The sequence below is a fragment of the Amphiprion ocellaris genome, chromosome 21 (assembly GCF_022539595.1).
Source record: "Amphiprion ocellaris isolate individual 3 ecotype Okinawa chromosome 21, ASM2253959v1, whole genome shotgun sequence".
Classification (NCBI taxonomy): Eukaryota; Metazoa; Chordata; class Actinopteri; family Pomacentridae; genus Amphiprion; species Amphiprion ocellaris.
Window position 1 is genome coordinate 21,005,613 of NC_072786.1, and position 16,704 is coordinate 21,022,316.

General features: G+C 38.8%; 1 protein-coding gene across 1 annotated transcript; it reads left to right on the forward strand.

The window, feature by feature from the left end:
- Positions 1-362: 362 nt before the first annotated feature.
- gdi2 (GDP dissociation inhibitor 2) lies at positions 363-14,627 on the forward strand. The gene is made up of 10 exons (XM_055006609.1): positions 363-521; positions 7,122-7,229; positions 7,480-7,579; positions 8,021-8,155; positions 8,263-8,461; positions 8,604-8,735; positions 9,386-9,485; positions 10,163-10,334; positions 11,473-11,672; positions 13,421-14,627. Exons 1-10 carry the CDS (start codon positions 477-479, stop codon positions 13,571-13,573), a joined length of 1,344 nt encoding a protein of 447 aa, XP_054862584.1. The 5' UTR covers positions 363-476; the 3' UTR covers positions 13,574-14,627.
- The last annotated feature ends 2,077 nt before the right edge of the window (positions 14,628-16,704 follow it).

The window sequence follows — 16,704 nt, forward strand, 5'->3', positions numbered from 1 at the left end:
TAATGGACAACTGCTTTACTGATTCCAAGCCAGCTAGGATTCTCTTGCTGTATCTCTCTTTGTTAAGAATGGACATGACTGTCTTCTCATCTCACAATGCTCTTCTTTTAGGCATTATTGGGTGATATGATACTTTAAAAATATTGTTTACTGCATGTTTTGAATTGTTATAAGACTTTTTAATTTCTTTAAGTAGATGCTGTAATTATTTATTCACTGTGCTAAAACTTTACCTACGTGATCCATACTGAAGGCCTGTTGTGTGGACTTTGTAAAGACATCAGCAGGTCGTCTGACCTGTTCTCTCCTCAGCTGTCACACACAGCGCCTCTTCTTCCAGGTGATTGACAGGCGGATAAGCCCCGCCCCCAGAGGCGCCTGACGCTGAACCGCAGCCCCTTCTCATTTCCAGCCCCGCAGATCTCCATTTTCTTCTTTCCCCATATTCAGGAGCAGAAGAGTAAAGATTTGGAAAAATGAATGAAGAATACGACGTTATCGTCCTGGGCACCGGGCTCACGGTGAGACAAATTGAAACGTTGTGATACGCAACGTGGAATTGATTTGCAACCTGTTAACCGACGCAGTTAGCGCTTGACAGTTCGGCTTTGAGATAACTAGGCCTTATAAGCAGGGCTAACACTAAGTAGCTAGCTTAGCTGCTAACCGAGAGTGAGCAACTGCATGTTAGGTAATGGAAACGGTAGTAGCTAGCGGTTAGCAATGTGCTACCTGGAGCTGCTATCTGCCTGAAAAGATTAACGATACCAACTTACACAAGATAACTCTAAAGTCTCAGGCTGTTTCTGTCGTTAGTAAGGATTCAGTTAACTCTGAATGCAACTGTCACAGTATCTCAACCGGTTATTTGAAAGTTTAGCGCCAGGTCGGGCAGCTTTTCACAGTCAAGATAAGATTATATCGCGGACGATTAGTCTGCTAACGTTAGCCGACCTACATTAAGCTAACTAATTAGCCTGCTAACGACAGAGTTGCCACAGCTTCCTCGAATTAATCTTTTGTACGCGTCGCTAGTAACTAGATTATTGATTTTTTTTTACAGTCTGCTGTCATTTCGGCAAATGTTGTCACTTATCTGATGACAGTAGTTGTAACCTAAACTTGCTAACTAACTTAGTCTGCCGTAAGTTTCCGTTTAGCGCCTGTCCGTATTGTGGGCTGGACACCCTGAATGGTAAAGATAGATCGTCTACGTGCTTCATATAGCAGCCTGACTCAAAGTTAAAGAAGCTTCAGCACTCTAGTTATTAAAGGAGAAGACATTTGGGGAAAATACCGGAATGGCTCCTTATCCTAAATCGCTGCATTGCTTTGAACCCTGTAACTAACAGCCGGTCACTTGAGTAGTAGGGCAGTTAACCTGGACCTTCAAGTTGAACTTTATGCGAACGTCAACCTGCTCAGTAAAAGGCCCTAAAAGCTGATTCCACACACACACACACACAGAACAGTTTATGAGCTATTCTCGTATGTGAAGGATTTGTTTACCACGGAACTATCTTAGTCAGCATTCTCCATGGTGTAGCCTCATAGAGAATATTCTACTCTGATAGGCCTCCTGACTTGCCGTCAGTTGTATGTCGCGGAAGCAAGTCATCGAAATCCCGTGATGGCTTCAAGATTTCATTGTAGCTTCCTCTGAACTCTGAAGAACTACACTGATTGCATCTATTGGACTGTTGTTAACCTGAGAAACTTTAGTATACCATTTAAGTGTTATTATTGAATGACCCAACCTAGTCTTGGTAGCTTGTGGAGATGAAGTTCCTGTAAACAGAAGAGTTCTAAAGTGCTTCAAACTCACAATAGACCAGGGAAGCTGGGTAAAAGCAGTCATGCAGAAGGGACGTTGGTTTAAAATTTAGGGTGGGCGGGATGTAGATTTAGCTCACACTAGGGTGTGGTTCTACCAATACCAAGGAAGCGAAAGTACTCTGCAGGCCTGCTTTACTGAGAATTGGTGGCCAGCCAGCCAAAACAGACATGCAGACTAAAAGGCTGAGGCCGTGTAGAGTAGCTTTACATGGCTTTAGTTCCTCATGCAAATCAGCAGCTTCACTTCTGTATACTAGCCATCTTCTCCTTTTATGCAACACACTAACATGAACATGTGTATGTTATTTTATTCACATTAGATGTTGCTACAGGGGAATTCCCACCTGTTGTGTTTTCTTACTGGTGTAAATACTTAATATGAAAAATGAACTTTTTGCTCAGGGTTGCATTTCAAGGAAAGAGGATTTTTAAAAACTAAATTAGTTGCCTCTTAAAACATGTTTTAAAAGTACTAGAAGTTCTAGTCAGAAGTCAACCCCTGTTAATATTACAGTTTGTTACGCTTTGTCAATTTTAAAAGATCAAATTCACTCATCTTGCTGCTGTAGCATTTGAAAGGAGATGATCAGGCAGACCTTTGTATCCCAGTTAGCATTTTTGATGTGTAGCTGGGGGATGGGGTTCCCCATCTGTCCACTACTAATGACAAATTAGGGGCGTGGCTTGGCATAAGATATCAAACTGTAGATAAGTGGAGTCTGCTTCATGTTATGATGCTGTTGGAATAGGGCAACTTTTAGTGGTTGAGGAGTGTACAGAGACTGCTGTGACAATTGTGCATCAAACAGGACATCAACAATGACTGATGCATCAACCAGTGTTTGTGGGGTAAAATTTGTGATGATGAAATCTACTAACAATGGAGCACCAATAATCAAATGGCAACAAAATGGAGCAAATGAGGGATGACTTTGCCTGTGTGATACAGTAAACGCCATGACTTTTTGTTAACAATTTCCAGAAATCGATGCATTTTCCGATTATTTTGTGACAATACGATAAACCAAAATGACCGTTGTGCTTGAGTACACAATGAAAATAGTAAAGTAGTAGTAAAATTAAATGTACCAAATGGTTTGTACTAAAAGTGCAAATTGTTTTCATTTACCTAGGCTATCACTGGGTTTTCCATTAGGAAGCATGCAGCTGCTGCTATCTTTGTGTCCAACAAGAGGAGGAAATGATTTTAAAAGAAAGGAAATGGACACAGTGCTTGCTTGTATAGAGGTTTGAGAATTTGCTGATCAGGTGATAATAAACAATCACAAAAAGCATACAAATTATAAAGATGCATGCCTAGCGTTATATTAGCAAATATTGGTATAAACTGCATTTCTAAAAATCCAAATTCCCCTGTATCTAGCACATTCCATTCTAATTTTGTAAGCTTATCACATGTTTTGCTTGTAGAACTTTAATTGGCAGGCTGCTGTGGTGAACTAAACCATGCAGTACAGTAGGCTACAGTTTATTTTCAAGTTGTATTGTATAGTATTTGTAGTTACTTTCCTTATTGATTTGTCAGTCTTATTGTTTATAAAATAATGAAAAGTGGCTGTGGTACTTTTCCAAGCTGATGTCTTCAGATACCTTGTTTTGTGCTACCAACATGACAAGTGGCTATTGATAAATACATTTCCAGCTGTAAAACTTCATGCCTGATAAAATCTTTACAGATGTATGTGGATTCAAATCTATCTGTGACAGAGTGCCATAACGGTTGAGAGTGTGTTGTGAATTTTCACTGCAGCAAATTCAAGGCTTGTGTCATTATGTTGTAATTGTAGTTTTTCTGTCATGTGGTTGTATCTTGGCAAAGTCATCAGTTCTGGCCTGTGTTGGACTTTGCTGCTTCTCAGCCCCCGTCTCTGATTTTTATGGGTCGTATGTGTTAAAAATTGAACTAGGACTTTGTCACTGCTTCTAATATTTTATATTGGCTAAACTTTGTGCCTGACTGTACGCTGGATCAGTGTGTTTTCCCCTCTGTCAGCATGGCCACTACTATCTGGCTGAGGTATTGATGACTAGGCTGCGTCCGGCTCTCTGTCAAAGCCTGCATTTATGTAGGCGGCAGCAGGTCGGCCTCAGTTGCACATCACCCCAAAGGAGTGACAGTGACACATCACAACTGCTCTTTCTGCCTCAAAGATTTATGTCTTACATGCCTGACTGCATGTCCTTTAAGTCAGGACATTGCAAGATCATACAGTAGGTGAAACATTTACAGATGGACATGATCTGATTTCACTGCAGCATGTGTTATTTTGGGAGAACATCTATGCAGAAGCTCGCTCTGATGGTGCAGGATGCAGAGAAGTGACACCAAGGTTATGAAAGGAGTGATTAGACACTCAGGTAAATTTATATTTACATTTATATTTACCACATTCCAGGAAAGCTAACAGAGAGACGCGCTGTTTTTAGACGGTGTCACTGCAGAGGGTTTACAATTGAGTGACCACATTTCCTTTGGCCTTGGCAGGGGGAATTTGTGCAGGCCTGCCAGCTTGATTTGTCAAGAATTTCATATATATTGTAGGTTTTACCATTTGTTGTCAGGCAGACAAGGTGTTGAGTGTGGAGATAGCTTTACTTACAGTGAAAAATTTCACATTAAGCTGCTTATAGATGGATAATATATTGGCTCATTTTAGAAGCTTAACAAGTTGCATATTACGCTGTGCAACTGAACACTATTAAATATGATTTAATTGTGTATTGTAGAGAACCTGAAGTTCAGTATTTTATTTGGTTCCCTCAAATGGTTTTGGAGGTAGCATTTTGCTTGTTGGGTGGCAGTTTCTATGAAGTGGACAAATGTCAGTTTTAGCAGTAGTTCTGTTGGTTTGAGTCTGTAGTTCTACTCTTTGTGTGTTCTTTTCCTGTCAAACAATACATGTTAGCTGTACGGTTTCAGTTCATGGTCAGCCTGATTCCAGGTCTGTTCAGTTATCCATACATGAGTCAAGTTCTTGTTGATTCATTGCATTACTGGGAAGTATGGAAACAGGTAGAAATAAGCACTGACAAAAGTGCTGAACATTTCAATCAGTTAATTTCCTTGATAAGGAATTGTAGATTGTTGATTTCCATAATTTTTAACTGTGAATGAGATATTAAATTGTAGTGAAATTAAAATGTATTGCAAGTCCTAAATTTGATTTGGTGATGACTGCAGAAAATGTTATCTATGTCTTTCAGCTTTTGTCAGAGACAGGAAATGTAAAGGAGTGTTTAGTTGAAGCATTTGCCATTCAGAGCTCAACCCACCTTTTCTAATGAGTTTGACTTTCCTCTTTCTATTTCTGGATGGATATAATGGGACAACGGCATGTATTATATAGAGTTGTGAGCAAATGTTAAAGTCAAAAAGATAGTTGTAGTTGGTATGAAAATGTACCGAATAGACAAACTGAGCAACATAGGGTTTTGTGGTCTGTAGAATTTCCGTAGAGAAGTGTTACAGCTTTAAACTGTCATTTTTAGCTTGTAGTCTCTTTACTTAATTGTTCATGTGTGATACATTACATTTTCAGAGTGGCCAACTGACCATTCTTCACAGTTATTGATTGACAGCCTTAAATAAAATTGATTAATTTAGTGAGGAACATGTAAGTTGATTGTTGTCACCATTCTTTATTGTATTGTCTGTAATGCAATAACACACTAGTTTGTCCTAATTGAAAGAACCGAGTTGTACTATTCCCATTATTTCCTCGGTCATTTGTCACAAACATTGAGACTAGATGGTATCACCCAGTGAGAGTTATGTTGTGTAGTTTTTTTTATCATGTGAGGAAGTTATGCCATGTACTAGCTGAGTGTAAGCTCTCATTCAGTAGTAAAACTTGTTTAAAAGTCCTCAGTCACATGGTGGACACAGCGTTTGCTTGCATCTGCAGACCTGTTACTGTAATCGTATTAAAGCCTTTAGTGTGTGGGAATTCCAGACTCTGGCTAACATTTTCCCCTCATCATTACCAAGCCGCTGACACTTAAAGTCCTGTGAAAGCTGCAATTATCCTACCAGCGCCACACAATCATGTCATGCATCCACTGGTATTGGGTGTGTCGGAACTGAATTCTTGAATCTGCCAATATCTGACTGTACTGATGTGGCCAAAACCATATTTAACATTAGCTCAAGGAAAAACTAGTCATGCATAAAATCATGATTGCGAGGATTTCAAGTTGTGCATTTGATTGTGTAAGAATATGTAGGCCACTGTTACTGTGTATTATGAAGTGATTACAAGAATTTAAACACAGTATGTGGGGAGTATAGTTAAAGCACAGATAGCTCACATACAGTACTGCTGTTAAATGTTGCTTTGTTGTTAATGAGGTTCAGCTATAAATCTGAACTTGCAGCAGTGCTGCCATTGCTTTGAGTGAAAAGATGCTTTTTTACTGGACAAATTGAAAAAATAATTTTTCTGAAACTTGATATTTTAAGTGGTTTCATACAATAGGTAGACTGTTAAAATAGACAGAATAATTGGTGGAGAGCAAAATGCTGTAGGGTGGCTGGAACAGAATCTGGGATGCTACATTTATGTGTGAACAGTTGTCCATGAAGATGAATGTGTAAATACAGTGGTCCCTCGCCATATCGCGGTTCACTTTTCGTGGTCTCACTGTAGTTTAATCTGAAACGTAACCCCACGATAGACAAGGGACCACTGTATCTCCATAAAGAACTCTGCTTTATTGATTAGCATCATTGTAGTGTTTTATGAGGCCAAAGATTGTTGCCACGACAGTTCAGACAACTCTTGAGTGTATGTCTGCATTTCTCCACACCTCACTGCATATATAGGACTGCAATAACCCAGCTATTGACCTTTATTCTAAATAAATCAGTGGTTGAAGTAATGCTTTCCATGGGTTGCTACCAGAACTATTTGTTTTAACCTTTTACATGCAAAGGAGCGTGATTTGTATCATGAATGCCTCCTCTGCTATTTAAGAGATTTGTCTACTCTGTAACCTCAAAATTTTGTCTCTGATTTGCCCAAAGGGTTGTGAGCAAAGATTTGCAAAATCTGCAAAACCACAATGATTTAGGCAGCTTTTCTAAGGTATAGGGCTGGACCCGAATATCCAAATATTTAGTCGTTACGGTGGTATCCCAATATTAATTTTGAGATCCGAATATTCGGATTGCTTCTGTGTATTTAAGCACAGGTATAAAACAATAGCAGACTGTTGATTTTTGTTCTTACTTCTCTGTTTTTGTTTTGTTTTTTGTCTCCTAAAAGGAATGCATTCTATCAGGCATCATGTCAGTGAAGGGGAAGAAGGTCCTGCACATGGACCGCAACTCCTACTATGGAGCTGAGAGCGCCTCTATCACACCTCTGGAAGATGTAAGTTTACCCTTGACCCCAGTGGTTTCATTTATTTATACTGGGGAGGTCAGATTGGTTGGATTTGGAAGTTTGATAAACATATAATTTCTACCGTGTGGTGAATAATTGCTTTTTTTTGTAACATGAGTTAACCTGAAAAACCATACCCTTTACCCTCAGCTTAGTTGTACCTTTTTGTGAAATTAAGGCTAATTTCTTACAGTAAGCTCAGCTGTATTTTAATGTGATTGTTCTGTCTCTCCTACAGCTCTACAAGCGTTTCAACCTCCCTGGCAAACCTCCTGAGTCAATGGGAAAAGGCCGGGACTGGAATGTGGACCTCATCCCCAAATTCCTTATGGCCAACGGTACACCTGAATCACTCTCATTTTATGAAGACATGCAGGTTTAGGTTGCCATTTAGCTCTCTGAACTACTTTTCGCTTTTGTTTTACTTTTGCTCCTGTCACATTTTAATGTACTGTAGGAATATTTTTCAAAGCAATATCAAGTCTTGCACCTCAATGGAAACAGCACAGCCATGACTTGAAAGTTGAACTTTTTGTATCTTGACTTTACAAACATTGCCTACAGATGTAACCATTACTGGAACAAATGTGCTATAGATATTAGTCATATAATAGTTAAAATGGTGTTAGGTGTTCAAAATATCCTTATGTAGTAACAAGAACCACAATTACCACCCATCTGTGGCTAAAAATGATCAATGAAGAAGCTATAATTATGAGGATGCTGATACTTCTGGTTATTGTGAAAGTAACACTGATGTTTGTACCTCCTTATTTCAGGTCAACTGGTCCGCATGCTGCTGATCACACAGGTGACTCGCTACCTGGATTTCAAAGTGATTGAAGGCAGTTATGTGTACAAGGGTGGCAAAATTTATAAAGTCCCATCCACTGAGACTGAGGCTCTGGCATCTAGTAAGTCTTGTAATTTACTGAACAGTTTGACGTAAGATGTCCTTTTCACTCATGCTGTGCTGCTTTTGGCTCAGATTCACTTAATGTCCAATGTCTGTCTCCTAAAGGTCTAATGGGGTTGTTTGAGAAACGGCGCTTCAGAAAATTCCTGATCTTCATCGCCAACTTTGACGAGAACGACCCAAAGACTATGGAGGGTGTTGACCCCCAAAAGACAACGATGAGGGCCATTTTCCAGAAGTTTAGCCTGGGCCAGGAGGTCATTGACTTCACCGGCCACTCCCTTGCACTCTACCGCACAGACGAGTCAGTGGTTTTTGTAGCTGTTTGATAAGTTCTTTTTTTTGTTATTATTATTATTATTGCATGGCATTTTGCCTCCTCCTCTCAAACGTGGTAAATTGTACAGTTTGTAGAGTTTAAATTACCTTTACTTCTCTGCACCCAGATACCTGGATCTGCCTTGCATCGACACAATAAACAGGATAAAGCTTTACAGCGAGTCTCTGGCCAGATATGGCAAGAGTCCATACCTCTACCCTCTCTACGGCCTGGGAGAACTGCCACAAGGCTTTGCCAGGTAAGCCAATGTGTATTAATTATACATATATGTAATATTTGTGTGTGTCAGTGCATTGAGCATATAGTGTACATTAATTAGCCAAATAAATGTTTAAAAAGACTTAACATCAAAATAGACTTGTAGATGTTACAGAATGTCAGGAAAAGCACAGGAACCTTCACTCCTTGTCTTAATGTCAATACTAGTTAGATACAGTGGATTTGTATTTAACAGTAACTTTAGTAAGCTGCAAATTACATCAACGTCATACTAGGAGCATAATCATGCCACTAATAGAAGTAACAAAGAATAGGAATGAAAATATCCCATTAATACTCACTTAAGCAGTGTGGTTTTTTTTTACATTACTGAGGCTGTAAATGTTCCTTCAGCATAGTTCTTATTTGGAGTGGGATAGTGCACATGTGTAGCCGCATCATAAGCATTTAGGTAATGACCTGTCTTGTATTTGGTTTTTTGTTTGTTGCTTTTTTCAAGACTCAGCTTTTCCAGATGTATATATTTAAAAGACCTTTTGGTAGTAGAAAGTAACACCTCACATTGTGTTCCCAAAATGATAAAGTGATTTCCAGAATCAGCTCATTGAGGGCATCAAGTTTGAAGATGATCTTGTAGTATGAATGTGCCCAACTCTGATTTCCTTCCAGACTGAGTGCTATCTATGGAGGGACCTACATGTTGAACAAGCCCATAGAAGAGATCGTGGTGGAGAATGGGAAGGTGGTGGGAGTCAAGTCTGAGGGAGAGGTGAGCATGCTGGCCTCAACGCTGTTCTTTGAGTTTGTACGCTGGGCTAACAAGCATCCACTTTGTGAGAAAATAGAAGCTCGTTCAGGTTTATGCAGGATACCACTCGCTGTTAGTTTTGATTCATGTTATTTTTATATGAACTTATTTTTATGATGTATTACATGACTTGTTTTATTTTTATATTTTTAGTGTTTGATGATTTTTATGTAAAGCATCTTTGAATATTTTGAAAAGCGCTATACAAATAAAATGAATTATTATTATTTTTATTATTTTAGCACCCGTTGAGTTATTGTCTGTTGCACAGTCTGTGCTTGTCCTACATCACAATCCCTGTTTCTTGGGTCCAAAGTGGTGATGCAATGTTAGCAGACTGTCAGTGCTCATAGCGACGGGTTTTCTTGTGACCTCGAACCATAATGAGCAGTAACATATGGAATCAAATTTAGCAGCAGCTAACAATTTCAGTCTTCAGCTAGTTAAATGTTTATGTGGGAATCCGAATTTAGTCATACATTAATTGCATTAAAGTAAAAGTTCAGGAGTCCATACACAGTTTTCTTAATTGGCTTTATGACGTTATTTTTTACGTAGTATTAAGGCAGACATCCTTTGCTATTTTCCCCTTCTCAGGAAGTAAACGTTTCCTCCTTGACTGTGTTTGTCCACCACAGATTGCCAGGTGCAAGCAGCTGATCTGCGACCCCAGCTACCTTATGGATCGCACCAAGAAAGTGGGTCAGGTGATCAGAGTCATCTGCATCTTGAGTCATCCCATTGGCAACACTGGCGATATCAACTCTTGCCAAATCATCATCCCCCAGAATCAGGTCAACAGGAAGCACGGTGAGCCCGGAAAATGAGCAGATGACCTAGACTTTATAGTTTATAAGAGTAGTCCGATTAGTGAATAGTAAAAATGTTTTTTTTTGCATCTTTACTTGAAATAGACATGGGAACGTTGCCACAGAATCAGACATGTACAACAATTTCACAGGTGCTTACAGGTGTTACTAGGAAAAGAGGAGACTATATGCTATAAATATTTTACTTTTTGTGTTAATTATTTGATTCCATCTTTGTCTCCTGTCTGCTCTGTGTAAATGCAGTCTGCATCTCAGCCAAAAAGTACCACAATGTGACAATAATAGTTTCTTGATAGCTCCGGGAAGTGCTGAATCTGGGTCTGGATCTGCAAATTTTAAAAACATGTAAAAGACGGGAATTTTGTAGCAATATCCAGATTTTTATCTTATCAAAGTTTTCAGTAAGTTAAAAATCGTACAATTCTTTCTGTTTTTGCACTTTATTTGCTATGATTAATGGTTTAAATTGGGCAATAAAATATGTAATAAAAAATAACATGCCTTTTAAACCCTCAGACAAAGAAAGATTGGGCAATATAGCTAAAAAGTGTCACCACAATAATGGTTTCTTTTCAGTCTGTCAATAATCAATGCTCAATTTTGGTCAAAACCAGCAGATAGAATATTTTTAATTCAACTACTTTAGCCCATTTATCAATGCAAACTGGTCATTTTACTGTTACCACAACATAATAATGAAAACATAAATAAAATAATCTACATATACAGATAAATATGGATGAAACAATTTTCTCACCTTGATACACATTTCATAAAGTAAGCAAGTAAAACCTAGAGATGCACTGATGGCAATGAGGGCTGAAGCTGCCTCACTGTGCAAAAGTTAAGGCGCTGAAAGACAAAGACTGGTTATAACTGTCATCACATATTTCTATAATGTTATTACCCAGGCCTATAGCAGACTTTTTTCATATTGTAACCTGCTACCCATTGTAGTGAGATGGAATAGAGTTCATACACAGAATGCTGACACACACACACAGGAAATGTAGTGTTCTAAATGTCTACCAACATGAACTGGTTGGGTGATAGAAATTAATGTGAGATCTTCTGCACAGTGAAACTGCTAGAAATAACTGAATTTTTTTCCTTTCCAGACATCTACGTGTGTATGATCTCCTTCGCTCACAATGTGGCAGCACAGGGGAAATATATCGCCATTGTCAGCACCACAGTGGAGACCAGCGACCCTGAGAAAGAGATCAAGCCGGCCCTGGATCTACTGGAGCCCATTGAGCAGAAGTTTGTCAGCATCAGCGACCAGTATGCACCCACTGACATGGGCACTGACAGCCAGGTATGAACACTGCGACACGATGAGTCATGTCCAGCTACTGTGATGGGAAGTATCATTGCTGTTAATGGGTTTCTCCTATTTTACATGTTATCAGGTGTACCTATGGTGGCCTTCAAATGACGGTTGTTATCTGATGAACTTCTATTGCAACTCAGTATGCATACAACTGGCCAAAGTTAGTTTGTTTCAGAAAGATGTTTTCTCTGTACTGTTACGATGGCTGCAAAACTGCCGAGTATTACATTATTTTATGGTTGAGAAAAAAGTGAAAAAAAAAATCTGTTTCTGTTTGTATGTAAACAATCTAGCATTAACAGACCTCAAATTTCAGCTCTGCACAATAATTGTCTGGTTCCTGAGCTAGTTAGCATCAGCTTAGGACTCTCAGAAGGAACAACTGAGATATCAGATACCTTCAGCCTTAATTCTCAGATGTTACTAACCAGCAGTTTGAATTATAACCTGAACTGAAACATTACATAGCAATAAATATGATGTCTCTTTTAAAATATGGGAACTAGAAAAGCACTCAGGGTGCAGTACTCCACCAAGGCTGCTCATTCCTTGTATCATTTCCGACAGATAAGTCCGCAGCGGTGGGTTTGTAGTAGGATCACAATCATGTGATCTTCAACAGGCAGCTGATGTAGTGTTCACTTGTTGTCATCGTGAGTGACTCCATGCCGTTATCAATGATACAGAGATCGTGGATCCAGACTATAAGCTGCATCACTGCCAAAATTTGATCACTTGGTTCTTGTGTAATTTCTGACCTTCCCTGAAAATTTCATAGAAATCCTTTAATCTGTTTTTGAGTAATGTTACAAACAGACAGACAGAAAAACCAACGGTGATCTTCACATAACTTTGCCATGTTCCTTGGCAGAGTAATAAGGATAGATATCCCATTACCATAACTTTTATCACTGAAGCTCCTTTCATATTTTCACTCCGTTGTGCAACAGTCACCCCAGTAAACTTACTAGGTTGGACATGTAACATTTCTGTATCACTTTCAACACGTCTGAATTGAGCTGTCCTATTGTTGAATAGGCACACAAGCTAGCTTTCCTCAGATTATTCCTCAAAGTTTGCAAGTTTGCACAGACATTCTCTAGTTGTGCACACCAACAGCTTCATCAGTGTCTCTGTAACCGATCACAAACTATTTCAAAGATGGACTACTTCAGTGTGACGGGTTCGGACTCAGGTGGTGTGTAGGCATGTGGCAGATGATCGTACTGTGCTGTCTGAAATGAATTCCTGGGAACAAATGGTAGAACACTAGACGTTGAAGTGCCTGTCTACAGCACTAACTGACATGCAAGCATTCAACAGGACAACAACCCATTTCCGTCTTTCTCTTGTCAACTATGGCATTGTGTCATTTAATAAAGCGACACTTGAAGGTGCCTTTTAGTCACTGGTCAAAGGAGGATCTGTGTGTTGGTCACTATCTGATCATTGCCCCTAAAGACACACCTAATTCATTTTAACTCAGTTGTTGGAAATTTGTCATCAGTTAAGCAACTCAAGAAGTTTTAGTGCACAACTGGTGAAATGTAACCATTTTCACACTAGAACAATAGGACTTTGATTCTAAGCCAGAAAAAAGACCATTTGCATGCTGAGTTCTATTTCTGTTCAGTGTAGTTTTATGCATATTCCTTGTGTGGACTTGGACATCCTTTGATAATTAAAACTATATCTGACCTAAAGAACCCTTAATTTTGTTTTTCCTTCTCTAGATCTTCATTTCCCGTTCATATGATGCAACAACTCACTTTGAGACCACCTGCGATGACATCAAGGACATCTACCGGAGGATGACAGGCTCAGACTTTGACTTTGCCGAAATGGAGCGCAAGAAGCAGGATATCTTTGGCGACGCCGCAGAGTAGAGACGACAGTCCGCAACACTCCTGAACATCAAAGACAACGCTGCCGACAACTGAAATCTTACAAAAAATAGAAAATCTACACAAATATGTACACACCAATGGGCCAGCTGATTATCCAAGTATAATGTTTGCCCATTGAGGAAGTTCATGATATATAGAGAGATATGACATAGTATTGTTGGATAGGGTTCAGGGAGGGAGCTATGCTTTTTCAGATCACATTCAGGAGGATGTTGCACTAAACACTGATTATGCCTAATTGACAGTAATACCCTACATTCTTCTGATTCATCATGTTAAGATGATGCATAGCCCAAAGATGCCAAATCAAATGATAATTCATAATCATTAGTATATTGAAGAGAGTGTCCTGAGGGGGGCGGGGGGAGGGTCCAATTTTTCTGTCATTGTATAGAAAGTTCTGGAAGATGTACATCATCTACACGTGCGATACTTTGTCTCTGCAGGTATTTTTTCATGTCAGGTTGAGAGAGAAGTGGCTTGGCTTTGTGCATCTCTATTAAATCATGCGAGTAGCTGAGTGTTCCTCATAGGATGTGGCAGCTGGAGCACATTCAGCCCCAGCACACTGCTGTGCCAAGCGGCACCTCAGCTGTCACATCATATGGTCAGATTTTGTGAAACAAAGTGGTGTAGTGGTGTTTGGGCTTGAAATTTTTGTGTAATCTTTCTTTTTTTTTTTTTTAACCCCCAGTGTTGTCAGACAGTAAATCGTAAGCCAAGCCACAGTGGCAACTGTAGTTCAGCATAACTACCTGAACCTGTTTTCAACAGCTTGAGTTACTATAATGCATCAGAGGAGATATATTAGTTCCTGTATTATGCAAAATGATGGAAGACCCAAGCATTAACAGCAGATTGATGGCAAATGTGGTTCACTGTAATTGCTTAAGAAGGACCAAATGTGTACTGCAGCAGTATTGAATTGATGAGAGCCCTGTGATATCTTCTGTTTTGAACAACTGTTTAAAAAAAATCTTGGGCTCAAATGATTTCTGTACTGCAAAGTAAAAAAAAAAGTCAATAACCAAAACTGCATTCAGTTTCTTTATTTTTCAGTTAGTGGATGTGCAATGAAAGGAACAAATTATATTTTAAGGGGAGTTTTTATTATTTTATTTGCCAGGGTTTCAGTTTATAACACAAATAGTGGCACTAAATTTGCATTTTAACCTTCCAACTTTGATCCAAAAACTAAAAGTGAAAAATGATGTCGGTCTCAGTTGGACAGCAAATCCATTAGAGGGTATGCAAACAGGAAGTGTTGGTAACACTTAATAGATGTTCGACGTATTCACTTTGCAATTACCATAGAACGTAATGTTAAAAACAAAATTATTCACACTCATGCTAACCCTTGATTTATAATGATTTTTTACTTGCTCAGTCGGTTTCTTTTGGCTGGAAGCAAGAGAAGATGGAAGATACTGTGTTGGGAATGTTAAGGATATGTCTACACTAGTTCTGTTTTGTCTTGATTCTGGTAAAATCTATACCATTGTACAGCATTCTGAAACACTATAACCTGAGAATAGCCAATGCAGTACTTCTCTTGTCAGTCACTAGTCAAATGCAACTCTTGGCTAAATTACTGCACACAAAATGCCAGTGGCCACAGTGCAAAACAAAAAGTACTTTAAGTTCCATGCTGTGAGAAACCTCTAGTAGGAATCAAAGTCTTATTGGCTGTTGACCCTTGTTAATGGTATTTCCAGCCTAAATAAACCTATTTATCAAATAAAAACTCATCATAAATCTACATTTAGGCATGACTAGGAATAATCTTGCACCTAACTGCATCAGGGCTGCCAACTTGTGACCAGACCTTAGAGTGAGATTTGGTTTGTGCAGGATGCTGACGGGGGTCTGGGGGACCACCCCACCCCCCACCCCCCCCCCAGAAAATTTTGAAAATTATTGTTCCTATTTCCTGCATTCTGGTGTATTTTAAGAGCATTTTGCCTGTTAAAATCTTATTATAGAGATAACATTAAGGGATAATAGAAAAAAACAAAAAACATTGAGCTGAAAAAAGCAGGGAAAAAACAGCAAGGGCAGGCAGTACTGAAAATGGTTCTTCATGTAAAATATGGATGAAAGTTCTGTGGCTGGATGTGCACACCACATTTCAGTATTTTCCATAAATATATGCATAATTGAAATAACTCCAGCAACCACTTTGTAACATTTGTCTTGGAGGATTTTAATGCACACACTCAACAGCTTCAAGTTGACCACATCAGCCAAATAAACAATAAAAAGTGCTTAAGCAAAAACAAAACATATCTTCATAATTTAAATTATCCATTTACTGAACCGAATTACAGTCAGACACTAAACTCTGTCCCATGGGAGCAGGGTGATATGAACAAAAATCAGGACTAAACCAGGTCTGATTGGACCTCACAGGGGCAAGGTGACATGAACTAAACAACTAAACTTTCTAGAGAGTTGGTGAGAGATATTTTAGACCTTGCAGAGTATGTGGAAGCAGGACCTGCTGACAGTTAGGTAAAGTTGTAAAATCATAAACAATGCCTCTTTCCCATCGTTGTAAGCCAGACAATGTGCTACAAGGCCAGTTTTATCAAAACTCGCTGTCTTTCAAGCTACAGAAATAACATTGATGTCTATGAGCAGCTGGCTGTGCAACGAGTGAACAGGGACCGTCTGCAAATAGCAAAACCGCTGCAACAGCGAAGAGAGACACTACACAAATATTTTTTATTATTTTATTATTATTTATTAGTCATAAAATTCAATAACTTCACTCTTGTTTACTGTAGTGTCACCAAAATGATTGGAGCCATCAGTTGTCTCCTGCTGGTCATACTACAACTCTTGGCTTGACATTAAATTAAAAAAAATAATTTTAAAGAATTTTTATTAGTATTAAAATTCAATAACTTCACTCTTATGCATTGTAGTGTCACCAAAATCACTGGAGCCATCAGTTGGCTTCTGATGGTCATACTACAACATTTGGTTTGATATTAAGTACAAAATCTGAATTTTAAGGAATTTTTATTGGTAATAAAATTCAATAACTTCACTGTTATACATTGTATTGTCACCAAATTCACTGGAGCCATCAATTGACTCCTACTGGT